Source organism: Coregonus clupeaformis, chromosome 8 (genome assembly GCF_020615455.1).
Source record: "Coregonus clupeaformis isolate EN_2021a chromosome 8, ASM2061545v1, whole genome shotgun sequence".
Lineage (NCBI taxonomy): Eukaryota > Metazoa > Chordata > Actinopteri > Salmoniformes > Salmonidae > Coregonus > Coregonus clupeaformis.
In genome coordinates this window covers 30716000-30743431 of record NC_059199.1, presented here as the reverse complement: position 1 = coordinate 30743431, position 27432 = coordinate 30716000, and the positions used below count along the sequence as shown (strand labels likewise).

General features: G+C 44.1%; 2 protein-coding genes across 3 annotated transcripts in view; one reads left to right on the top strand and one right to left on the bottom strand.

Moving 5' to 3' along the window:
- Positions 1-3685: 3685 nt before the first annotated feature.
- Positions 3686-15749, bottom strand: LOC121572795 (tyrosine-protein kinase STYK1-like). Of its 2 annotated transcripts, XM_041884825.1 has the most exons (10): positions 15500-15749; positions 13296-13351; positions 11161-11364; positions 6593-6826; positions 5982-6163; positions 5210-5287; positions 4633-4847; positions 4490-4530; positions 4248-4344; positions 3686-4089 (listed from the first exon to the last, which is right to left on the bottom strand). In XM_041884825.1, exons 2-10 carry the CDS (start codon positions 13348-13350, stop codon positions 3894-3896), a joined length of 1302 nt encoding a protein of 433 aa, XP_041740759.1. In that variant the 5' UTR covers position 13351; positions 15500-15749; the 3' UTR covers positions 3686-3893. The 2 variants fall into 2 exon arrangements, with proteins under 2 accessions (XP_041740759.1, XP_041740760.1); XM_041884826.1 differs by lacking the exon at positions 11161-11364.
- Positions 15750-17561: 1812 nt separating this feature from the next.
- The window catches only part of LOC121571542 (chloride channel protein 1), a 56368-nt gene continuing 46497 nt past the window's right edge, over positions 17562-27432 (top strand). The window contains exon 1 of the mRNA XM_041883064.2: positions 17562-17706. Coding sequence (XP_041738998.1) covers positions 17656-17706 — 51 coding nt within the window. The 5' untranslated portion in view covers positions 17562-17655. The remainder of the gene's footprint in view (positions 17707-27432) is intronic.

Sequence of the window (27432 nt, the reverse complement as noted above, 5' to 3'; positions counted from 1 at the left end):
TGAGGGAAATAAGTATTTGACCCCCTCTCAATCAGAAAGATTTCTGGCTCCTAGGTGTCTTTTATACAGGTAACGAGCTGAGATTAGGAGCACACTCTTAAAGGGAGTGCTCCTAATCTCAGCTTGTTACCTGTATAAAAGACACCTGTCCACAGAAGCAATCCATCAATCAGATTCCAAACTCTCCACCATGGCCAAGACCAAAGAGCTCTCCAAGGATGTCAGGGACAAGATTGTAGACCTACACATGGCTGGAATGGGCTACAAGACCATCGCCAAGCAGCTTGGTGAGAAGGTGACAACAGTTGGTGCGATTATTCGCAAATGGAAGAAACACAAAATAACTGTCAATCTCCCTCGGCCTGGGGCTCCATGCAAGATCTCACCTCGTGGAGTTGCAATTATCATGACAACGGTAAGGAATCAGCCCAGAACCACACGGGAGGATCTTCTCAATGATCTCAAGGCAACTGGGACCATAGTCACCAAGAAAACAATTGGTAACACACTACGCCGTGAAGGACTGAAATCCTGCAGCGCCCGCAAGGTCCCCCTGCTCAAGAAAGCACATATACAGGCCCGTCTGAAGTTTGCCAATGAACATCTGAATGATTCAGAGGAGAACTGGGTGAAAGTGTTGTGGTCAGATGAGACCAAAATCGAGCTCTTTGGCATCAACTCAACTCGCCGTGTTTGGAGGAGGAGGAATGCTGCCTATGACCCCAAGAACACCATCCCCACCGTCAAACATGGAGGTGGAAACATTATGCTTTGGGGGTGTTTTTCTGCTAAGGGGACAGGACAACTTCACCGCATCAAAGGGACGATGGACGGGGCAATGTACCGTCAAATCTTGGGTGAGAACCTCCTTCCCTCAGCCAAGGCATTGAAAATGGGTCGTGGATGGGTATTCCAGCATGACAATGACCCAAAACACATGGCCAAGGCAACAAAGGAGTGGCTCAAGAAGAAGCACATTAAGGTCCTGGAGTGGCCTAGCCAGTCTCCAGACCTTAATCCCATAGAAAATCTGTGGAGGGAGCTGAAGGTTCGAGTTGCCAAACATCAGCCTCGAAACCTTAATGACTTGGAGAAGATCTGCAAAGAGGAGTGGGACAAAATCCCTCCTGAGATGTGTGCAAACCTGGTGGCCAACTACAAGAAACGTCTGACCTCTGTTCAAATAAACCTACCATTAACATTATAGACTGATCATTTCTTTGTCAGTGGGCAAACATACAAAATCAGCAGGGGATCAAATACTTTTTTCCCTCACTGTACCCTCCTGTCTATTTGAAATGTTAGTATTTTTTGTAAGATCTTTGCAGTTTTACACACAGCAAGAGCTATTTACAGTAGTGGACAGAAAATGTCACCACGGTCGTGTTCATTAGGCATCAAACGGACGAAAACTGACTGAAACAGGAAGGGACTACCTGCACTTGTCCAATAAGAAACACTCATTTTCCCTCTGCATGCCTTAATGAACATGACCCTGGATTGTGGTCTTCCTCATAGCTTTCCTTATGATTAGGTGCTCTGCTAATTGTGTGTTTACGTTTTAAGCTTGGAGAAGGCGAGGTCAATATCATGCAAAAAAATAAACAAACTACTAGGACAACATGCAGGAGTGGTAGTGCTTTTATTTTGCAACTGATTTGATGAGTGTTGTGTAGACTGAACTTGTGTGTAATAGCTAGTTGTGCTCTTTACTTCAAAGTCCTTTGACTGGTTAAGATTTCAGAGTTTGTGAAGGCATATATGTTAGGCAGGGATCACAGCTCAAATAAGACAAGAAAGAAAGGATCACTTTGCTTTGGTAAACAACAGATGCCTTAAAGGGAAATATCAAATTATGTATAATATACATCTATAATGCATTTTGCATCATCATGATGATGTGGCCGGTGACACTTTGCTTCTTAAAAGTCCAATGCTGCATCTTGGAAACTGCTGACATGCAAAACATTTTGGGACTGTATTAAAAGTGGACTAATGGAAAAATAAATAACAAAATATAGTTTTACCTTCCCTGCTGGGCTAGGTTTTATTATGATGAGACACTTAGCCATTTCTATTTGATAAATTGTGGTTGTTTAAAGGGTTAAAGGGTTAAAGTGCGAGTGACCACAGTTTACATGTAGAATTATAGAGCGAGTGTGGGATAGAGAACCAGGTAGGGCCTTTGAAGACACTGGCATTAGAACCTGCAGCAAGCAGGGAATCTTCATTTAGTTGTCCTTTGGAGCCACATAGATATTCAGTGGGACAGTGGACAAATATAGAAATACACATATATTACTCTTTAAATACACAATATAAGTATATACACTACCGGTCAAAAGTTTTAGAACACCTATTATATATTTGAAATTCTTCAAATAACCATCCTTTGCCTTGATGACAGCTTTGAACACTCATGGCATTCTCTCAACCAGCTTAAAAGTTAATTTGTGGAATTTCTTTCCTTCTTAATGCGTTTGAGCCAGTCAGTTGGGTTGTGACAAGGTAGGTGGGATATACAGAAGATAGCCCTATTTGGTAAAAGACCAAGTCCATATTATGGCATGAACAGCTCAAATAAGCAAAGAGAAACGACAGTCCATCATTACTTTAATACATGAAGGTCAGTCAATACGGAACATTTCAAGAACTTTGAAAATGTCTTCAAGTGCAGTCGCAAAAACCATCAAGCGCTATGATGAAACTGGCTCTCATGAGGACCACCACAGGAATAGAAGACCCAGAGTTACCTCTGCTGCAGAGGATAAGTTCATTAGAGTTACCAGCCTCAGAAATTGCAGCCCAAATAAATGCTTCATGGAGTTCAAGTAACAGACACATCTCAACATCAACTGTTCAGAGGAGACTGTGTGAATCCGGCCTTCATGGTCGAATTGCTGCAAAGAAACCACTACTAAAGGACACCAATAAGAAGAAGAGACTTGCTTGGGCCAAGAAACACGAGCAATGGACATTAGACCGATGGAAATGTGTTCTTTGGTCTGAAATCCAAATTGGAGATTTTTTGTTCCAACCGCCGTGTCTTTGTGAGACGCGGTGTGGGTGAACGGATGATCTCTGCATGTTCCCACCGTAAAGCATGGAGGAGGAGGTGTTATGGTGTGGGGGTGCTTTGCTAGTGACACTGTCTGTGATTTATTTAGAATTCAAGGCACACTTAACCAGCATGGCTACCACAGCATTCTGCAGCGATACGCCATCCCATCTGGTTTGGGCTTAGTGGGACTATCATTTGTTTTTCAACAGGACAATGACCCAAGACACCTCCAGGCTGTGTAAGGGCTATTTTATCAAGAAGGAGAGTGATGGAGTGCTGCATCACAATCCCCCGACCTCAACCAAATTGAGATGGTTTGGGATGAGTCGGACGGCAAAGTGAAGGGAAAGCAGCCAACAAGTACTCAGCATATGTGGGAACTCCTTCAAGACGGTTGGAAAAGCATTCCAGGTGAAGCTGGTTGAGAGAATGCCAAGAGTGTGCAAAGCTGTCATCAAGGCAAAGGGTGGCTATTTGAAGAATCTCAAATAGAAAAATATATTTTGATTTGTTTAACACTTTTCTGGTTACTACATGATTCCATATGTGTTATTTCATAGTTTTGATTTCTTCACTATTATTCTACAATGTAGAAAATAGTAAAAATAAAGAAAAACCCTTGAATTAGTAGGTGTTCTAAATCTTTTGACCGGTTCTGTATGTGTTTCATCAGTCTCTCACATTGTATTGAGGACAGTAAGGGACCTAAAGATAAACAAGATTTGTTGTTTTGACCTTTAAAACGCTCTTCCAGCAGTCTTCATGATAATGTGAGTAAAGCAAAACTGAACGTAGTGTAGACCTTGATTTAAACGACAAGCCCAGGAGCCAATCAGAGAACAACGTAATTGTAGGCCTCTCCATATCCCGCCTCCCGCAGGTACTTCTCAATGCCGAGTGGCTCAGGCACTCGAAGAACTGTCCTATTGTTGGCACTCTTCTCTCCTGATTGGAGTTTCTGGATCACCTCAGCCAATGCAGGGCGCTCGTGTGGTGCGAACTGGCCACAGGACTTGATTATGGAATACCTGAAAAAGGTACAGTAGCTTTTGTAACCAATGTAACTTGTTTTGTGGTAATCATTGTGGCCATTTTTACCAATGTCGAAGATAACTATTATAGAACTATTATAATCATATGTTTTTAGGTAATTATTCATATATTATTACTTAATGTGCTCTCTTACAGTGAGATAGAACATTTAGCTGGTCTCTTCTGAGTCTTTCCTCTTTGGAGGTATTGAAGAAGATCACTGGCCATAACTTTAGGGAATGGTGGGTCACCTACAAAGTGGAGGAATAAATGATAAATTAGGGCATGTATACATGATAAACATTATAATAATGAGATTAATGTTTTTAATTTGTGATGGTTATAACAGTTCAGTAGACCAGTAATGATACATTATTTATTTAGAAAAGCATTTACCTAGCGTCACTATTTCATGGAGCAGGATACCAAAAGACCAGCTGGAAAAAAGGGTGGTTGGAGAGTTAATTGTCGACGTAAAAAATCACATGTATTTTTGATAATTTGTGTAATGGATATGTCCAATCAGATTGGCGACTTACACGTCACTGTTTTGACTGACAGGTCTCCTTGCCAATACTTCTGGAGCCTGCCACTTCCTCATATCAATGTTCTGCAGCTCTCCTGGAGATCCTGCTTGTGTTTTCCTACGGTATGCTGGACCAAATCCCCACAATTTAGCCGTCAGGTCTCGGCCAACCAGCACGCTCCGAGCTCCAACATTGCCATGGATACAGCTCTGACCATGCAGGTATTCCTGAATACACAATTAGAGAGGATGCTGTGTTTTACAATGGCTATGGGACATTCAAGCATATAAAAGCCATTCATACAGATGAATCAAGTAGGTATGACCAGGAGTTTTTTCTTAACACAGGTAAAATTCTTGGCCCTTACTCATAGGTTCAAATCAAGTGAGCATTTCTAAGCTCTTTTTACATCAGCAGTTGTCACAGTGCCTATACACTTCTGAATAAGAATGATGGAATCATCAAATTAACATTTTATAACATATGCACTCAACTTGAACTATCATTTTCAATTGTAGACATAATGACAGAGATGGATGGATCACTTGATGGACGGAAAGAAGAACGAGAGAGAGAGAGAGAGACCAACCAGAGCAGAAGCCACTTGTCCTCCCATGGTGAAGATGCGCTTCTCTGTGATATTGCATGGGGACTCCACACCTGTCTCCTTCCAAGAAACAGCACTGTGAGTATCCATTCCCACTATCACTAATGATCATGTCCATATTCACTGTAGTCTATATATATATGATAACAGAGTTAGAGTGTTTGCTCAGCCTCTTGAGATCCACATGAAAATTTATGCACTCACTAACTGTAAGTCGCTCTGGATAAGAGCGTCTGCTAAATGACTAAAATGTAAAATGTAAATGTAAATACAACTTGAATTTTCAGGAAAACCTGATGACAATTTACAATTTATGTTGTGCAGACAGATTTCTAGCTAGGACCATTCCCTAACATATCAGGGTAGTGTTCAGTATACTTCAGTCCATAGCAAAACGTTTTGGTGAAACAATAATCTCTCATTGGACAAGTTCAAGTAGGCTACCTCTCCGTTTCACTCTGTTTAAAACTGTGTTCTCCCTACAGAACACCCCCAGCTATTTGGTAATGTAGGAGTACCCATAGAGATAGATAGAGGACTCATCACGGATATAAGCCGTTTTAGCATGGACATTGCCATTGAGGGCTTCCACCATGCTTCGCCCATTTTAAAGTAGTAAATTGGGTGGGGATTCCTATGGGTTGTAGCCTCAATGACGCTGCACATGATGCCACAGATGCTATAATGTCACAGACGCTATAATGGCACAGATATAAAGATGAGTCCTCTATCTGACTCTATGGGAGTACCATACCTGTCGACACCTCCATAGGAACCCCAGCAGGTCCCTGTGCTCCAGTTCCTCCATCACGGTTATGAGGGGGGTACGAAGGGACACCACGCCCATCAGACCAGGCAGAAAGGGGTGGGGCCCCAGCTCAGACAGGAAGGAGGCAAAGCCCAGGAAGGACTGGCGCTCGCTGTCATCGGCTGTTTCTGGGGGGAGAAAAGGTGTGTTTTGAGATTGACTACATTGCAGTCAGACTGCATAGAATCACTGATCCACAAATCACCTTACATCCAAATAACTACTCATCATATTATAAAAATTAGAGATTCTACGTCTCGCCTTCCTCAAACTGATCCCCTCAAACACACTGAATGAGTAGTATTTTTTTCTTCTTTATCTAGCACTAGGCTACTCATGGGAAATGTAGTCAGTTTTGTTATGGGTTGGCCTAGGTCTGTTGATTTGAATATCGAATTATGATCACAAGATTTTATAGTAACACAAAGACAAGATAACATTCCCAAGACTTCAGGTTTTATACTCATATAAGCCTCAAGGTCTTACAATACACTGACTGTCAGTCTCTGGATGGGAGCGTCTATTTTATAACTCCAATGAATATCAAAGCATTTGACCTTTAAGTGTCCGTAGAATCACGTCTCTGTTGTCCATCCTTGCCCTGTAGAGGGTGACAGAGTCATCTGGTTTGACAGAGAAGGAGAGGGGCAGCGGAGTGACCAGGTTGAAAGAGCCATGCTGTCTCTCTTTGGGTGGCTCCGGTACTGCAGACAACGTGGCTGGGGCGTCACGCCGGGTCGGAGTGGTCATAGGTAACTCCTCATGCTCCAGTGGGTTCAGCTCAGGAGGAGCTGTAAGTTAGGAGATGGTTATTACGCATATATCAAATTATATATATGCAGTGGCGTAAAATACTTCAGTAAAAATACTTTAAAGTACTACTTAAGTAGTTTTATCTGTACTTTACTATTTATATTTTTTACAACTTTTCCTTTTACTTCACTACATTCCTAAAGAAAATCATGTACTTTTTACTCCATACATTTTCCCTGACACCCAAAAGTACTCATTACATTTTGAATGTTTAGCAGGACAGGAAAATGGCCCAACTCACACACTTATCAAGAGAACATCCCTGGTCATCCCTACTGCCTATGATCTGGCGGACTCACTAAACACGCATGCTTCGTTTGTAAATTATGTCTGAGTGTTGGAGTGTGCCCCTGGCTATCCATAAATTAAAAAATTTATAAAATTGTGCCGTCTGGTTTGCTTAATATGAGGAATTTTAAATGATTTATACTTTTACTTTTGATACTTAAGCATATTTTAGCAATTACATTTACTTTCAATACTTAAGTACAGTATATTTAAAACCAAATACTTTTAGACTTTTACTCAAGTAGTTTGTTTATTGGGTGACTTTCACTTTTACTTCAGTCATTTTCTATTAAGGTATCGTTGGGTACTTTTTCCACCACTGTATACATGAGACCTAGAGATGCAACTCATGCATTACAAAACAAACATCAGTCTCTGCCTATGCAGGCTTTTTAAAGTAGATAAATACACCATACACCAGTAGATGAATATATGACAAGAGCTTGTCTAGTTTTGTCAAACATTTACATTAAAAGCCTCAAATAAACCATATGGCAATCATTGTGCTGAAGCAATTGACTAAATATGTGTTTTATACAGTTTGTAAATACTTACTACTGTAGTTCTACTACAGAGTTAGTTTAGGATATCTCAGACCTTGGAGCATCGTAACCCACTGGGCACAAACTGGTTGAATCAACATTGTTTCAACGTAATTTGTCAAAGTATTGTGATGTGGAATCTAAGTTGAAAATACATTGGATTTGAAAAAGGTAATGAACTGTTGTTTTGAGGGAGAAATTTCAACCACAGGATTATGACATCATTGTAACCAATTTTCAATATAGACAAACCTAAAATATGTTGCATTTGTACCTTTGAAACAATGTCAGATCTTCAACGTCATATCCGCTATCAGAATTTAAAAAAAATAGACTGGGCAGCATGTCCTGCTGGAGAGTTGATTTACAACTATTCATTTGGTCTCCCATCCAGGGTTTTAACCAAGCCCAGCTTTTATATTTGTCACTGACTACTACCAATGTGCTATTGTGAGAATGATTATTGAGAGATCTCTTAGTAGCTAAATATATTCACTGTTACTATCAAAGTCATTCCAAATGGTAGGTTTAACAAAGCAAATCAAATGTAACCATACTTCATAAGTCATAGATAATAAATTATACTATTTTAGGCCTACAATAGGACTAAATTAAATCAAATCTAACTTTAAATACACTTTAAATAAAGTTTGATATGATTTAGTCCTATTCTTCAACTTTGATTATTGGTTGAGATGGAGACGTGCCTACACGGAGTATACCAAAAATTAGGAACACCTTCCTAATATTGAGTTAGCATGCAAAGATCGCAGATCTGTGGAGATCTTCACAATTGCTATAATAATCTGTACAGAATCTTGAACAGCCTTGATCACTTGCACAATGTACTTTTAATGTAAACTCAACTGAAATCCAGGTCATTTGGTTGTGCTATTAGATGAAGCACAGTGATAACACATTACAATATCTGACATTGTATTTCCATTGGAATTTGGTTGTGTTTTTAGATGGTTGAAAGCATAGTGATAAAACATTGGGAATTCACCAAACTTTTTGCTTTCTTTTTGAGTGGGTGAATAAAGGTTGAAATCTCATTGATCAATGTCTCAACCAAATATTACCCACATGTCACGCCCTGGCTCTGGGGACTATGTTATGTTGAGCCAGGGTGTGTAAGTCTATGTTTAATTTTCTATGTTGGTCTGAGTGACTCCCAATCAGAGGCAACGAGTGTCAGCTGGGTGTCTCTGATTGGGAGCCATATTTAACTGTTTGTCTTGCACTTTGTGTTTTGTGGTTTCTTGTTCCTTTTGGTTGTGTATCGAAGGACTTCACGTTTCGTTCTTTGTTTTGATCGTGTGATCAGTCGAATAAATATAATATGTTCACCCGCAACGCTGCGCCTTGGTCTCCCTCATTAGACGATCGTGACAGAAGAAACCACCTTAACCAGACCAAGCAGCGTGTTCAGGAGCCATCGCTGGCAGATCTCCGTGGCAACCTCGACTGGATCAAGCAGCGGGACGAGGAGAGAGGATGGACGTGGGAGGAGATGATTGCGAGTCTGGCAAGAGGGAGGAGAGACCCCCAGGAAATTTTTAGGGGGGGGCTCACGACGTCGGGCCAGCAGGTGTGCGGGTTAGAGCGGTGCAAGGCGTTGGCAGAGAAGGCCGCCAGGTTAGGGGGGCCACTGGGCACAGAGGAGAGGGAAAGTGTGGAGGCACGGCGAGAGGTACTGGGGTGTGTTACCAGTCCGGTCCGGCCCGTTCCTGATCCCTGCGTGGGGCCAGTGGTGTGTGTCCCCAGTACGGTCCGGCCTGTTCCTGCCATTCCCACCAAGTCAGTGGTGCGCGTCGTCAGCCCAGCCCGGCCTGTTCCTGCCATTCCCACCAAGTCAGTGGTGCGCGTCGTCAGCCCGGTCCGGCCTGTTCCTGCCATTCCCACCAAGTCAGTGGTGCGCGTCGTCAGCCCAGCCCGGCCTGTTCCTGCCATTCCCACCAAGTCAGTGGTGCGCGTCGTCAGCCCGGCCCGGCCTGTTCCTGCCATTCCCACCAAGTCAGTGGTGTGCGTCGACAGCCCAGCCCGGCCTGTCCCTGCTCCACGCACCAAGCCTACGGGGTGCGTCGCCAGTCCAGCCCGGCCTGTCCCTGCTCCACGCACAAAGCCTACGGTGTGCGTCGCCAGCCCAGCCCGGCCTGTCCCTGCTCCACGCACAAAGCCTACGGTGTGCGTCGCCAGCCTGGTTCAGCCCGTTCCTGCTACTCGCACCAAGCCCGGGGTGCGAGTCGTCAGCCAGGTCCGGCCCGTCGCTGCTCCACGCACCAAGCCAAGGGGGCGCATCGTCAGCCAGGTCCGGTCCGTTCCTGCCTCACGCGCCAAGCCAGGGGTGCGCGTCGTCAGTCCGGCACGGCCCGTGCCTGCTCTCCGCACCAAGTCTATGGTGCGTTTCGTCAGCCCTGTCCGGCCCGTTCCTGCTCTCCGCACCAAGTCTGTGGTGCGCGTCGCCAGCCCGGTCCGGCCCGTCCAAGCTCCCCGCACCAGGTCAGTGGTGCGCGTCGTTAGCCCGGTCCGGCTCATTCCTGCTCCCGCACCAAGTCAGGGGTGCGCTCGTCAGCCCGGTCCGGCCCGTTCCTCCTCCACGCATCAAGCCAGGGGTGTGCGTCGTCAGTCCAGCACAACCCGTGCCTGGGTCATGTCCGGGCCGGATCCGCCGCCGAGGCGGAGTGCCCACCCGGTCCCTCCCCCTGTTGTGGTTGTTTGGCGCGGCCGGAGTCCGCGCTTTGGGGGGTACTGTCACGCCCTGGCTCTGGGGACTATGTTATGTTGAGCCAGGGTGTGTAAGTCTATGTTTAATTTTCTATGTTGGTCTGAGTGACTCCCAATCAGAGGCAACGAGTGTCAGCTGGGTGTCTCTGATTGGGAGCCATATTTAACTGTTTGTCTTGCACTTTGTGTTTTGTGGTTTCTTGTTCCTTTTGGTTGTGTATCGAAGGACTTCACGTTTCGTTCTTTGTTTTGATCGTGTGATCAGTCGAATAAATATAATATGTTCACCCGCAACGCTTCGCCTTGGTCTCCCTCATTAGACGATCGTGACACCACATTTCCACTTTGAAATGACGTGGTTTGTCCAGTGGGAAGCTAGGCAGCAACGGCACAAGGTCTGGGGAGGATGACAGCATCTATATGACATTTCGAAAGGGGGGAGAATGTTTTTTTCACGGGAGGGTCCTCATCAGACAGAAAACTCCCAACAAATCACGAGTTTGGGTAGGCGGGGATTAAAATGCTGGCGGTATTGTGCTCATGTTTAGCTAGAGCAGTAACGTTACTGGTGACGCGCTTCCCATTTCCGACTCGTCTTCTCTGTCCCAACTGACAACACAACTTGTAAAGATGTGTTAAGCTGGAGCATTGATACATTGCCGTTTGTCTAGAGAGACTTGAACAGAGTGGGAGATACTTGTGCTGACTCATCAGTCAAGCTCATTGGCATAACATCAATGTGCACACCAACTTACCCTCAATGCCCTGTAGGTTCTGTCTGGCGCTGTGTCTGCTCGACCTGCTAGTGCTGTGTGGTCGGGCTAGGGTTATGGTGGGTCGTCTGCGGTTTCCCTTTCCAGGGCAGTACCTCATCAGGAGAACGATTAGCAGAGTGACCAGGAAGCTCGCGAGGAGCAGGACGGGCACAATGATCACTTCCTGTTGATACACTGTGACATCTGTGTGTGTGTGTGTGAGAGAGAGAAGAGAGAGAGGAGAGAGAGAGAGAGAGAGAGAGAGAGAGGGAGAGAGGAGAGAGAGAGAGAGTCCCTTATTGATGTCCAGCCAACTTGACACAACTGTGGGAAGCGTTGGAATCAACATGGGCCAGCATCCCTGTGGAACACTTTCGACACCTTGTAGAGTCCATGCCCTGACAAATTGAGGCTGTTCTGAGGGCAAAGGGGGTGTAGCTCAATAGTAGGAAGGTGTTCCTAATGTTTTGTACATTCAGTGTACTACGTGACACTTAAAAGCAAACAGGTATGGTCTGGGGTTTGTTTTGAGTAGGATAGACTTGACGTAGCAAGAACAGTACATGCCAATAGGAATGTATTTCAGACTGTTTGTCAGGTGTGATTTAGTGCTCATCATTCCTATCATATTTCATAAGCTACTTATTTACGCTCCTTTCATTTAAAGGTCCAATGCAGCCGTTTTTATCTCAATTTCAAATCCTTTCTGGTTAACAATGAAGTACCTTACTGTGATTGTTTTCAATTAAAATGGTAAAAAATTTACAAAAATAGTTTCTTAGCAAAGATAAATTTCTCAAGCAAGAATTTTGCTAGGACTGTCTGGGAGTGGTCTTAGTGGGGAGGTGAAAACTGAAAACTAGCTATTATTGGCAGAGAGATTTGGAACTATCTTTCTTATTGGTCTATTAACTAATTTACCGCCTGGTGTTGTCACCAGGCAGGCCAAAACTCCATCCCACCAAAACAGGCTGAAATTTCAAGCAATCTTTTCAAACAGCTCTTACACTAAAAGGGCATTATCATCATTTTCACAATTTCACAGTGTTGTTCCAACCTCATAGTGTGGAAATATATTCAAAACACAGGAAAAGCACATGACTGCACTGGGCCTTTAAGTGCTCCTTAAATTGCATACTGAAAAATGTGTAGGTGGTGCAGTAGGTTTGCACCACACCTTGATTGTTTAGTTAAATCAAGCTACTGTGTGCCATCAGTCACTGGAATGCTTAAAGCCAGTTGTTAAGAACTTAACAATCTGGTTTTGATTCATTTTCAGGTGAAACATGATGCATCATCAATCAGCTGTTCTTCTTCCTTAAAAGCTTCTGGGGAGTCTGAACTGTATTTCTCCTAACCTGCGCTGCTCTGTGGCTGACATTGCGGCTGACAATGCGGCTGACCCTGTGCTGCTCCCAGCCTGTCTTGTGTGCATGGTGGATCTGAGTACTGTGACAGCAAACACAACACATTTCTCTTATCTTTGTATAATGGGTAAAAAAATATTGTATTGTATTAGGGCACACAGCGGAAACATAATGAGTTTTTCTTATTGGGCAAGTCTAGGTCTTTTTTGTCCTGTGTTTGGAGCCTAATAAAACCACCCCCTCCTATCTATATTTCACATTTATTTCACAGTTCTGCTGCTATCTATTCTATGTACCCAAGGTGTTTTCTAGACGTTTGAAGTGGCTTTATCGTGTTGGTTGCAACATATTTGTTACGGCTCTGTTTGGTAAAGGCTGTGCAAGGGAACAACAGTCTCCACCTAGGGACATTGCCATATTTATCAAATGTATTTACTGTGATCATATGTACTGTAAGCACAAATACAATCTCAGTAATTGGACAACCAGTTTGTGACAGAATGTTGAATCCCACTTTTTACACTGATGGGAAGACTAGCAAAACTCACCTCAACAGAATATATCAATGGACAGCTAACTGTCACATAGTTAAACATTTCCTTAGCATTTCCATAATATTGTCTATCGAATCCTAAAGAGTCCAAATTGATGGAGTCTTTTCAATCAATGCATTTGGCTTGGAGTCCCAACAGCTTGTGCACATACAGTAAGTTGTAGAAGGGGAAAGACAAGAGAGGTAGAGAAAAAAAGGAGGAGAGGAGCACTAACCACAGATGGTGTTCCCCGGTTGACACTGATTATCGGCATCAGAGTAGGATGACATCCTGAGGAGGGGGAACACACACGCACGGCTATATCATCATTAGATTACCATCGGTCAGCAGCCTCATAAAGCCCTCGGCTGTAATGACACAGCATGGAGTGTCCAACAACTTCCACTGTCACACAAGACACATGTAAGGACATCTGGAGTCCATTAGCTTCATCTAGGCTAATCAATGGCTACTTTAGGGAAAGGGACTGTACAGTTTGTATACTTGACATACAATTTCCATTTCACTCCATGTTGCATGTCTTGAACTTTCCCCCCCATTGATAACAATGACAATGTGAGTATTTTTAACCCTGGTACATGTTTTTGTTATGCTGTATACGTATACTTTTGACTGCTAGTATCACTTATCATGTAATCTCAATTGTTGAATGCATAACCTAGATTAGCCCTAGATACGTAACTATGGTATCTGGGTAGATCTGATAGTGTCTGAATGGTGAGGCAACTTAAGGTGCAGTAGTGTGACTATGGCTATAGTATAATCACACTGATTGCATAAGAAGGCAATATTGATAGCTCAGCAAGGTGCGTCCAATATGGCATCAACTTGGCAAGGCTAGAGCGTTAACCCACGCTTGGCATTTGGGATATGTGTCCTATAAAGACGTTTTTAAAAAACCTGGATGGGTTGGGCATGCCGGGGCATTGGTACCGCAGCATTGTTTGCACAATAGGCCTGGCCCGTCTGGGTACAGTACAATATGTCACATTCAACTTCACAATCTATAGGCCTCATCATCAAACACAGTCTGACTTTTATTGTTCACTATTCATTATCTGATGACACCGCTATTTGAAGTTATTTTGACATGATTTGGGCATGATGTTTGAAAAATGCTAAGACAGACTGGCTGACTAGTATTCTCCAATGGAATCGTAGACAAATCCTCTTCCTACCAACAGTGAAGGTGAACAGGATAGCATTATTCAAATTCAGTAGGCAAGTTCAGGGCAGGTCAGTGTGAGAAGTAATTATTAGGGGCTAGATAGTAGGAAGAGACTGTGGCTATGTCTGAAATGGCACCCGATTCGTTATATAGTGCATAACTTTTGACTAGAGCCCTATGGGCCCCACTACATAGTGAATAGGGTGCCAGTTCAGACTCAGCCCCTGTTTTCATTTGTCACCGCAGAGATAAAACAACAACTGGTTGTATGGAACAATTAGAGGCCCATTGATAGTTCTCTGGACATTTGTTTTTCAAATGGAACTACAATTTGAATCAACTTGAGAGGACAGAGAGTGGGCCATGGTAAATGTTCAAAATGGCAAATGTGATCAAATACTTTGTCACCTTAAGAACCAGTTCACTTATGCAAATTGTGTTGTTTAAATATTCATATTTAGGATTAGAATACTAGAATATCATCCATAGAAACAGATTGGCACCCATGCTTTGTCCGTCAAACCTTACTTTTTTACATTTAAGTCATTTAGCAGAAGCTCTTATCCAGAGCGACTTACAGGAGCAATTAGGGTTAAGTGCCTCGCTCAAGGGCACATCGACAGATTTTTCACCTAGTCGGCTCAGGGATTAAAACCAACAACTTTTCGGTTACTAGCACAACGCTCTTAACCGCTAGGCTACCTGCCTGTCTAAATAAACACAACCTAAACAAATCACAACCTGTCTAAATAAAGGATCAATCAAATTAAAAGTGATAAACTCAACACTTTGAAAGTCACCTGTTCCCCTCTCATCCACAGCATCCTATTTCATAATCGATCATGAAACTCGCTCTACTACTGTCTACATGGATGTGGTTATATCAGGTTAAATATAGGCTTTGGGTGTGTTTTGTCACCTATTTCTGTCACTGTTCTCAGGTAACAATAATGAGTCACGTTCACAGTACACTCCTCCACTTAGTGTTGTTAGGAAGCACATTCTGACAGCATTTCTGTGTTTTCCCTAACTCACCTCTTTGTATGTTTGTGTCACTCAACCAGTCTGGCGGCATTGCTCTTTGACATGCATTTCTCACACACAACCCGACACACATACACATCCTGCATATGATACTAAACATAGAACATTTAGGATATTTGACCTTGTATTTTAACCGACAATGTATTCTACCCTTTATTTGAACCAAAAGTGTACATTTATTCACTTATTTTATTGTGTCAACTTACGTGGCATTCTCCCTGTGTAAGGCTGAATCTCAATGATTGTGGAATGGTATTATGTCCTCTCCTCATAAGAAGCAGCAGTAGAATCTCATCTTTGATATTAACAGTTGTCTATCACCCTCCATTGTATTATAATCCCAGCATGTGGCAGTTGGCATCTCCCACTTTCCCAGCCTCTCTATCTGTCAATCTCTCTCTTCTGTTGCATTGTGTCTCTCTGCTTTGTAACTCTCCCAGGTTAGCCCTGCCCTCTCCTGCACCTTTTCCTCCTCACCCTTATCACCTGCTCTTTAGTGTATAAAGTGCTACAGTGTGTGGGTTTGTGATGCCCTCACAACTATCTCAAACTATTTTTGTCTCCTCCTTATCACCTGTCTCCATCAAAGGTGTGGTCACAGTGCCTCAAAGTGTCCAGTCTTGAAAACCAACCCCTCCCATCTCCATTACTTTTCCCAAAGTGAAACTGGTCTATCCACTCCTATCAACAATCACAGGCACTGAGGACATTGGGGAAGTAACTTAGGTAGAATCAGTCTTTTGGTGCACTGTCACTGTAGCTCATGAATGAGAGGCAATGGAATTATGTCCTGCCTTACAGTGGTATGGTACTGTATACAGCAGTGGAGGCTGCTGAGAGGAGGACAGCTCATGGTAATGGCTGGAATGGAGTCAATGCAATGGTATCAAATATGGTTTCCATGTGGTTGCTACCATTCCATTGACTCCATTCCAGCCATTACTATGAGCTGTCCTCCCCTCAGCAGCCTCCACTGGAATACAGGGTGTGTGGTTTGCAATGTCATGTTTGGGTTTCCTTTGTGTTTTATAATCACTCAGCAGTTTTCCAACACCATCGGACAAACATCCATGGGAACTGCTTGCTGTCCATCTGTTAACTGTTAAAGTAACTGTCCAGTGTTTCCAGATTTCTATGAAATATGACTTATATTTACTTAAAATATGAGTGAAATAGTTTTCCTTCCAAAAACAGGTTATTAAGTATGTTAAAAATCAGGTTTTCTGTGTTGGAATGGTGTGGGCGTACTCCAACAACAGAATGGTGTGGGCGTAAGAAGGTCATTAAAAATATTCACGCAAGTAAACCACTGATTGGCCAGCTCATGCTCCTGTAGAACGCTGATTGGTGAGCTCATTCTCCTCAGGAGTATGACATCATACTCTATGAGGAAATAGCAAGCATTTTTTAAAACGTCTGTTTGAGATACAAGTTTGAGCTGGGGTTTTTGAAGTGTTTTTTTCTCCAGTTTATGCTTTGGCCGCATAGGAGTATAGGATGAGTGAACAACATTATTTGGGTATGAGTTAACAGAATATGAACTTTTAAAAGTGACATTTTCAGATTACACTTACTTTAAACACCCAAAACATCAGAGCTACAGGGTCTGTTTTAAAGGGCTCTGAAAACATCTTGTGATGTGAAAACCTCTGTGCTTTCCCTACCTCTACCATAGTATGTAATTGTCCCCTTTCTGTGCATTTTAATTTATTTTCGAATGCCAAGATAATCAAGTCTTTAATGAAGTTCAGTAGTGCCTTGAACTCCTTGGATATTTTTCTATTTGACGGGCATCGCATATCAACATCTGTTTTCTCAACTCTCATCCGTATAGTTGCTGGACCAGACAGTAGCAGTTGCTAAACCCTGAACCTTGCTAGACCCTGAACGCTCCAAACCCAACAATGCCAACTCCAACGAGGAACATCCCTCACAGCAGGCCATGCCCAAATGAACCCTCTCTCTCTCTCTCTTTCCCCGCCTACCGTGCTGTACCTCTATTCAAATTAGGATGGGTACGCCATTAGCCACTGCTATAGTCTGAGCTGCCTATCTGATCTGATAGAGGGAGCGATAGAGAGAGAGATGGGTTAGTGAGGCATGAGGCGTCTGCTCGTTCACACACACTGCTTACCAGGACAGGGGTGGGCAATCCAAGTGGTGGAGGGAAGGAGGGGGGGATCTGCTGCAAGGTCTCGTTTACACTGTGTCAGAATGTGTGTTTGAGAGCGTGAGAGAGTATCTATCTCTCTGTGTGTGTCTCCGGTGTGTGTGTGCCTGTGCGCTCTCTCCGGCCCGGACGCAGAGCTGGAAATGCTGAGACAGACAGCAGGTTTATTTTTGGGTCAGTGACAGTGTGTCAATGGCCGCAGATGCGTCGGAAAGGAAGGCTCTGAGATACCAACAGACCCTGGTCAGTTCTCTTTCTCCCACGCTCTCTTCCTCTCTTTCCCTCTCTCTTTATCTCTCTGTCTCTCACTCTCCTCTCACTTCCTATCCCTCTGTAACTCTGTTGGTAAATTCTCCTCTTATCTCATTCCATTTGTTCTCAGTATACTGCTGTGTAATGCTATCTATCTCTGTGGCTTCATCTCTAACTCTGAAATTAATCTTGCACAATCTCTTGCATGACATATCGGGTCGTCCCTGCTCTTTACTGTCTGTGCATAGGGAGCATGGGGGGAACACTGTCACGGTGGTCACAGAGACCTCTTAGCAGGTCTGTAACTGTGGCAACAGGCTCATGGCAACAGGTGTCTGTGTGCCTGAGGACCACACACCTTCAGTCTCCGTCTCCGTCTTAACTCTCTCTCTCTCTCTCTCTCGCCGTCTTGTTTTTTCTCTCTCGCGCTTTCTCGGCCACCTGTTCATTAACCTCTCCACCGTTCAATCCTTTCGTTTATTACACACAAACATAATGCATTTTTAGGAGGACATAGATGGTTGTTAGTTCAACTATCTCCTTGGTATTGTATGGTGGTAAGTGCCTCTCCATGCTCTCAGATAGACGTGGGAGAAATGTGATTTCATCCATGGAGATAAATCTAGGTTTACAGCAGTGTGGTGTATTGTGGGAAAGGGGAAACCAGATCATGCATGTGGAATATGCTTGTAATCTCCGCTCGTCACGTAGTCTAAGATGACCCCGGGGAACAGAGTGTTCCAAAACATCTGGGGGGACTTAAACCATTGGACGTTCAGTATGTTTTTTTGATTCGTAAGAAACACGCAGGTTGGAAATTGGTGTGGCGTATTGAATTTAACAGGGAAACAGTATACCGTGGGCCTTTGGCTAAGGCCATCGGCTGTTAGTCTGTGTGTCAACATGGTGGTGTGTGTGTGTGTGTGTGTGTGTGTGTGTGTGTGTGTCTACACGTGTGTCTGCATGCGTACGGGTGTGTGCATGCATGTACTGTATGTCCTGTGTGTGCGTGCGTGCGTGCGTGCACGTGTGTGCACCTGTGTGCACCTGTGTGTGTTAGTGTGGGCCATGTGGGCTGTGAAAACCGTATGTTTACACTGTCACGCGGGGAGCCGAGCTATATTGAGAAGTGTAACTTTTTTTGAGCGGGAGTTTGTTTCTGTTCTCCTTGTCATTGTGCTGGGGAGGATCAAGAAATTAGATCACGCAGGGGGCTCCCAATCAAATTGAACAAGATGCCATTGCCAGGCACAATAGAGAGTTATGTGGAGAGTTGTTGACAGAAATGCGGAGAATGTATACGGTTAATAATACTCTGGAGGTTATTTTTGAAGACCTTCGTGTGTATTACATATGACTTTACATGACATAAGAGTGGTGTCACACAACATTGTCCAACCTCTCTGTCATGTGGCCTATTGCTATAGATGTCATGCGTCTGTAGGACGACCAGACCAGCAGATGGATGGACCTGCAGACATACAGACAGGCAGGCAGGCAGTTAGGCAGGCAGGCAGACAGAAACAGGCAGACAGACAGACAGACGGACGGACAGGTAGACAGACAGACGGACGGACGGACGGACAGGCAGGCAGGCAGGCAGAGACAGGCAGGCAGGCAGGCAGATTGGGAAAGTAGATAGTTAGATTCCTATTTGTTACTACTACTACTATTATTACTACAATTACTTCTTATATTTTGGTGTCACTGCTGGTGCCATTAGGCTGCCACTTGAGTACATGTTATATTGTGAATACGGTTAAGGGGGTTGTCAGGCCCGACGTGCAGTGGAGGGCCCTGCAACAGCTAACAGTGATTATTCATAACATGACCGTTATGTATTTTATCCATCCGAGTTATCAGTAACAGCTTGACAGTGAAATACATGTAATTCTTCACATTACATTGTCAAGCTGTTACTGAAAACGTACAGATAGAATCCGTAACTGTCATAAGGCAGAGCTCATGAGTCATAATCTATTCTCATGTTGTTTTCTCTGATTTCAATCCACCCTACCTATCTCACAGGTGTGTCCGGGTATGTGCCTTCATTGTGAGAACTACAAAAAGAGCCGTTATGATGATTATGAGTGGATATGTTCTTTGAGATTACATCTATTTTGCAGTGTTGATAAAACCTGACACTGGCAGTGATTGATTTCTCTCTATATACTTTATAATAAACGTGCTCGCTTTCCGCTTTACAAACATGCCCAGATGTCGTGGTCCATTCACACATACCAAACTCCCCTTACAGAAGTCCTTGAGGGTCAGCGGGACGGACAGGCAGACAGATAGTGAGAGATTGAGCGATACACCCGGAGGGCGAGAGATAGAGAGAGTGAGAGGTGTGGAGAAGTGTGTAGCGGTGAACGTTGGGTCACACCGGTGCTAAATTTAACTCCCAGGGTAGAGTTACACCCGGTGAGAAAGGGGGGAGAGACGGAAATTGTTCGAGGAGCATGAGGTGTAGAGGCGGAAGAGAGAGAGGGGCTCGGAGGGGAGGAGAAATATGGAGAAAGAGGGGGATGACATGTACTGACAGAGGTAGGGAAAGACAGAGGATGACTGATGGAGTTGTGAGAGAGCAGCGACGTGATGGTATGGGATAAAACACGTGTATCAGGCACACAGGTATCATTTCTAATTTGAATATGTTGACCGTTCAAATATGTTGAACTTTTCAATTGACCAGCTTGTTGATAAGGTGTTGATATAGGTACTTTACAAGACTGATCAGGCACATAATGTATAGACAAGCAAACTGATGGGGACTTTAACCATTTTGTAATAATATTACAATGGTTACAAAACCTTTAGCATATGACCTACTGTGACCTACTGTGTAGTATATTAGTAGTTGTAGTTGCAGTATAGTATATTGTGTAGAATAGCCAATAGCCATATGATAGGCATGCATTACAGCCATGGACCAATTAGTTGATATCATGACTGTCCTAAGTTAGATCCAGTTAGATGCTAGTTAAGTAAATGCCTAGTAAATGTTTGTGAATATATCTGTGTGTTACTAGACATATATGTGGTGAAATCTTTAAGATTCCAACTCGCCCATGGCCTTTGTTAGAGTGAGCATCAAAGAGATTTGCCTTCCTGTCACAAGAGTTTGCCAAGATGTTATGTTACCACAATATATCCTGAAGGTGAGAGACAGCCTTGAGTTTGTACAGAAATCACTAGGAAACATAAGGACCCTGATAAAAATAGGGCAAAAAAGAAAGGAGTGAGGAATAAGTATTGCGGTACGTCTTTCGCTAAAAAGGGAATCTGCAGGGGGAGAATTTCCTCAAGTTCCCCAAACATATTTTTTAATCAAACATACAGTATGGATCCTTTAGAATAAAACCAAATGTTTCTATAAAACATTATTAGACATGTTCTTTTGTCATTATTAACTTTATTATCTTTTGAGTATGGTGTGTAGAGGATCTTCACTCAATTGCAGGATGGTGTTTCAGCTAACCCCACCTTGCACTAGTTGCCAGGGGTGAGTCAGTGGAGAGAGGTTCCTTCCTCCTTGGTATAGTATAACAAGCTTTTACTGCTACACTTCAGGGGACTGAAAGTATTTCTGACTCTTTTTCTGGAGGCTAGTATTTCCCAGTAAATCCATGACTACAGTCATTTGGATTTTGTGGACACATAATCTCCTTAAGCCTGCTACTGATAACTGTGTTGAATTCAGTCATTCAAATCCAACAACATACTGTTTTAAAAGATTCATGGTTAGTAAATACTGTCCACAGAATCTGCAGACAGCAGCTGGGAAAGTGCCCACTTGTTTAACTATAGTAAATAACACAGTATTTAATTTGTATGTACTCTGCCCATTCCCCTCCTCCATATCACAATTTGTGAGAAACCTACATGCCAAGTATAGACCATATATTTTGTTCCCTACAGGTTATAGAAAAGAGCAGAAGTTCTGAACTATCCGAGGCCTACATTTACATTTACATTTATATGATTTAGCAGACACTCTTATCCAGAGCGACTTACAAATTGGTGCATTCAACTTATGATAGCCAGCTTATGATTATTTATTTATTTTAAAATATGGGGGGGTAGAAGGATTACTTTATACTATTCCAGGTATTCCTTAAAGAGGTAGGGTTTCAAGTGTCTCCGGAAGGTGGTCAGTGACTCCGCTGTCCTGGCGTCGTGGGGGAGCTTGTTCCAACATTGGGGTGCCAGAGCAACAAATAGCTTTGACTGGGCTGAGCGGGAACTGTGCTTCCGTAGAGGTAGGGGAGCAAGCAGGCCAGAGGTGGATGAACATAGTGCCCTCGTTTGGGTGTAGGGTCTGATCAGAGCCTGAAGGTAAGGAGGTGCCGTTCCCCTCACAGCTCCGTAGGCTAGCACCATGGTCTTGTAGTAGATGCGAGCCTCAACTGGAAGCCAGTGGAGTGTGCGGAGGAGCGGGGTGACATGAGAGAACTTGGGAAGTAGACACCAGACGGGCTGCAGCGTTCTGGATAAGTTGTAGGGGTTTAATGGCACAGGCAGGGATCCCAGCCAACAGCGAGTTGCAGTAATCCAGACGGGAGATGACAAGTGCCTGGATTAGGACCTGTGCCGCTTTCTGTGTAAGGTAGGGTCGTACTGTTGTAGAGCATGAACCTGCAGGATCGGGTCACGCTTTGATGTTAGCAGAGAACGACAGGGTGTTGTCCAGGGTCACGCCAAGGTTCTTTGCACTCTGGGAGGAGGACACAATGGAGTTGTCAACCGTGATGGCGAGATCATGGAGCGGGCAGTCCTTCCCCGGGAGGAAGAGCAGCTCCGTCTTGCCGAGGTTCATCTTGAGGTGGTGATCCGACATCCACACTGATATGTCTGCCAGACATGCAGAGATGCGATTTGCTAGGAGAGACCATGTGAGGATATGACAGAGCCAAGTGACTTGGTGTATATAGAGAATAAGAGAGGGCCTAGAACTGAGCCCTGGGGGACACCAGTGGTGAGAGCACGTGGTGCGGAGACAGATTCTCGCCACGCCACCTGGTAGGAGCGACCTGTCAGGAAGGACGCAATCCAAGAGTGAGCAGCGCTGGAGATGCCCAACTCGGAGAGGGTGGAGAGGAGGATCTGATGGTTCACAGTATCAAAGGCAGCGGATAAGTCTAGAAGGATAAGAGCAGAGGAGAGAGAGTTAGCTTTAGCAGTGCGGAGAGCCTCCGTGACACAGAGAAGAGCAGTCTCAGTTGAATGACCAGTCTTGAAACCTGACTGGTTTGGATCAAGAAGGTCATTCTGAGAGAGATAGCAGGAGAGTTGGCTAGAGACGGCACACTCAAGAGTTTTGGAGAGAAAAGAAAGAAGGGATACTGGTCTGTAGTTGTTGACATCGGAGGGATCGAGTGTAGGTTTTTTTGAGGAGGGGTGCAACTCTCGCTCTCTTGAAGAGGGAAGAGACATAGCCTGCGGTCAAGGATGAGTTGATGAGCGAGGTGAGGTAAGGGAGAAGGTCTCCGGAAATGGTCTGGAGAAGAGAGGAGGGGATAGGGTCAAGCGGGCAGGTTGTTGGGTGGCCGGCCGTCACAAGTCGCAAGATTTCATCAGGAGAGAGAGGGGAGAAAGAAGTCAAAGCATAGGGTAGGGCAGTGTGAGCAGGACCAGCGGTGTCATTTGACTTAATAAATGAGGATCGGATGTCGTCAACCTTCTTTTCAAAATGGTTGATGAAGTCATTAACAGAGAGGGACGAGGGAGGGGGAGGAGGAGGAGGTTTCAGCAGGGAGGAGAAGGTGGCAAAGAGCTTCCTAGGGTTAGATTTAGAGGGTTACATTTAGAGTGGTAGAAAGTGGCTTTAGCAGCGGAAACAGAGGAAGAGAATGTAGAGAGGAGGGTGGAAAAGATGCAGGTCCTAGGGAGTCTAGTTTTCCTCCATTTCCGCTTGGCTGCCCGGAGCCCTCTTCTGTGAGCTCGCAATGAGTCGTCAAGCCACGGAGCAGGGGGAGGACGGCGGCCGGGAGGATAGGGGACATAGAGAGTCAAAGATGCAGAAAGGGAGGAGAGGAGGGTTGAGGAGGCAGAATCAGGAGATCGGAGGGAGAAGGATTTAGCAGAGGGAAGAGATGATTGGATGATAGAGAGAGAGTAGCGGGAGAGAGAGAGCAAAGGTTGCGACGGCACATTACCATCTGAGTAGGGGCAGAGTGAGTAGTGTTGGAGTAGAGCGAGAGAGAAAATGATACAAAGTAGTGGTCTGAGATTTGGAGGGGAGTTGCAGTGAGATTAGTAGAAGAACAGCATCTAGTAAAGATGAGGTCAAGCGTATTGCCTGCCTTGTGAGTAGGGGGGGACGGTGAGAGGGTGAGGTCAAACGAGGAAAGGAGTGGAAAGAAGGAGGCAGAGAGAAATGAGTCAAAGGCAGACGTAGGGAGGTTAAAGTCACCCAGAACTGTGAGGGGTGAGCCATCCTCAGGAAAGGAACTTATCAAGGCGTCAAGCTCATTGATGAACTCTCCAAGGGAACCTGGAGGGCGATAAATGACAAGGATGTTAAGCTTGAATGGGCTAGTGACTGTGACAGCATGGAATTCAAATGAGGAGATAGACAGATGGGTCAGGGGAAAAAGAGAGAATGTCCACTTGGGAGAGATGAGGAATCCTGTGCCACCGCCGCGCAGACCAGATGCTCTCAGGGTATGCGAGAACACATGGTCAGACGAGGAAAGAGCAGTAGAAGTAGCAATGTTTTCTGTGAGTCCATGTTTCCGTCAGCGCCAAGAAGTCGAGGGACTGGAGGGTAGCATAGGCTGAGATTAACTCTGCCTTGTTGCCCGCAGAACGGCAGTTCCAGAGGCTGCCAGAGACCTGGAACTCCACGTGGGTCGTGCGCGCAGGGACCACCAGATTAGAGTGGCAACAGCCATGTGGTGTGAAGCGTTTGTATGGCCTGTGCAGAGAGGAGAGAACAGGGATAGACATACACATAGTTGACAGGCTACAGAAAAAGGCTACAATAATGCAAAGGAGATCGGAATGAAATGAACTAAACATCTGGGAAAGCGAGAGAGCGGGGCCTCCCTCACTTACGTTTCACTGAAACACTCATATATAACTCTCCCAACTTCCACTTTAGAAATTATAATTGTTGTAAACTACAGCGGTTCAATGTTTTCTAGGAATAGACTCTAACTTAGTTTATTCAGCTAGCTAACTTGGTACAGGGCACCGAAACCTATGACGCCAAAGCCAACTAGCATGCCAGCCTCCAATAACATGGTTTAGCACCAATACTCGGTTACAACAAACCACCAGTGTGTTAACACGCCAAGCAGATCATTCGTGTCCGTGTCTAACGTTGTGTAAGGTTTTGGGTTAGTTTTGACAGTTTTAATGAGTACGTCGTCAACTTATTCAGCCAGTTAGTTAGCTAGAATAGTTAGCATACTAGCTAGCCATTGCTCTCTGCCAACGAACCAACCCCTCCTCCCACGGCACGAACACACAAAGAGCCACGCTAACGTTAACTAGTGACCCAAGTCCCGAATTCCCTTGAACGACTCTGGTTACCAGTATGTAAAAATAAAATAAAAATAAATGTAGGTTATAACTTACCCTTAGTAGCTACTGTTAGCCAGTTAAGTGCAATGCTAGCCACTGAATTGATTCAGCCAGTTCGCGTCTGTCCCAACTGAGAGGAAGCGTCTCCAAATATTAAAGCTAGGTCGTTCCAGCTATTGTTTAGTTAGCTATCCAGGTAGCAACAAGCTAGCTACATTTCGAGTACAGTAGCTGCTAACTAACTAACGTTAACGCTTCAGATAATGAGGTTTCTAAAAACAGCTGAATGGTAGGTAGCCTGCTGGCATAATTACAGGTACTCTTAAGCGTGAAATAACATGGGAAACAACTATCCACAGTTGCTAATAGTTACCAGTAGCTACCCGCTAGCTAGCTAGCTTTATTGGTCCAGGTAGTTAGTTAGCTAGCCTCGTGCTTCACCGGGCTCAGCCGAATACAATACTTACCTACAATAATTACCTACAATAACCTACAATAATTACCTAGATAAACTACCTACAATACCTAACTTCAATACCTACCTACCTACCTACAATCTAAATACATGGTTTAAGCTTTACTCGACACCATATAAGCCAAGCTTACCTCCCGCCAGAGAGAGACACAACCTCACCCGACGCTGTTACCTACAGGTTATGGAAAATGTGCTCTTTTAGTACTTCTCCAGTAAGTTTCCTCAAGGAGAAAGCCTGCACTTCTATGTCAAAGACAATAAAACAAAAACACTATAGTAAATACTACAGTAATGTCCGCAAAAACACTGCAGTAAATAGTAGTGTACACAATCCGCAAAAACGCTACAGTAATTACTATAGTATGTACCACAGTTATATTTTACTACACTATTTATACTAAAGTATACTACAGGGAATACTACAGTAAAGTCAGCAAAAACACTACAGTGAATACTATAGTATTAATACCATAGCATACTATAGTAATTTATTCATGTGAGTGTTGATTAAAGAACATCCCCACATATTCTTTCTGGCTCAATTCATAATTATAAATCCTTAGGGCCTATTTTTGAAGTGATACAATTTCCCCAACATATTGCTATGGTAAGAGTTTTTTTGGACAGTGAAAGCTGATACAGGTATGATACAGTCTGATACTTACAGTGGGGGAAAAAAGTATTTAGTCAGCCACCAATTGTGCAAGTTCTCCCACTTAAAAAGATGAGAGAGGCCTGTAATTTTCATCATAGGTACACGTCAACTATGACAGACAAATTGAGAAAACAAAATCCAGAAAATCACATTGTAGTATTTTTAATGAATTTATTTGCAAATTATGGTGGAAAATAAGTATTTGGTCACCTACAAACAAGCAAGATTTCTGGCTCTCACAGACCTGTAACTTCTTCTTTAAGAGGCTCCTCTGTCCTCCACTCGTCACCTGTATTAATGGTACCTGTTTAAACTTGTTATCAGTATAAAGACACCTGTCCACAACCTCAAACAGTCACACTCCAAACTCCACTATGGCCAAGACCAAAGAGCTGTCAAGGACACAGAAACAAAATTGTAGACCTGCACCAGGCTGGGAAGACTGAATCTACAATAGGTAAGCAGCTTGGTTTGAAGAAATCAACAGTGGGAGCAATTATTAGGAAATGGAAGACATACAAGACCACTGATAATCTCCTTCGATCTGGGGCTCCATGCAAGATCTCACCCCGTGGGGTCAAAATGATCACAAGAACGGTGAGCAAAAATCCCAGCACCACACAGGGGGACCTAGTGAATGACCTGCAGAGAGCTGGGACCAAAGTAACAAAGCCTACCATCAGTACCACACTACGCCGCCAGGGACTCAAATCCTGTAGTGCCAGACGTGTCCCCCTGCTTAAGCCAGTACATGTCCAGGCCCGTCTGAAGTTTGCTAGAGTGCATTTGGATGATCCAGAAGAGGATTGGGAGAATGTCATATGGTCAGATGAAACCAAAATAGAACTTTTTGGTAAAAACTCAACTCGTCGTGTTTGGAGGACAAAGAATGCTGAGTTGCATCCAAAGAACACCATACCTACTGTGAAGCATGGGGGTGGAAACATCATGCTTTGGGGCTGTTTTTCTGCAAGGGGACCAGGACGACTGATCCGTGTAAAGGAAAGAATGAATGGGGCCATGTATCTGAGATTTTGAGTGAAAAACCTCCTTCCAT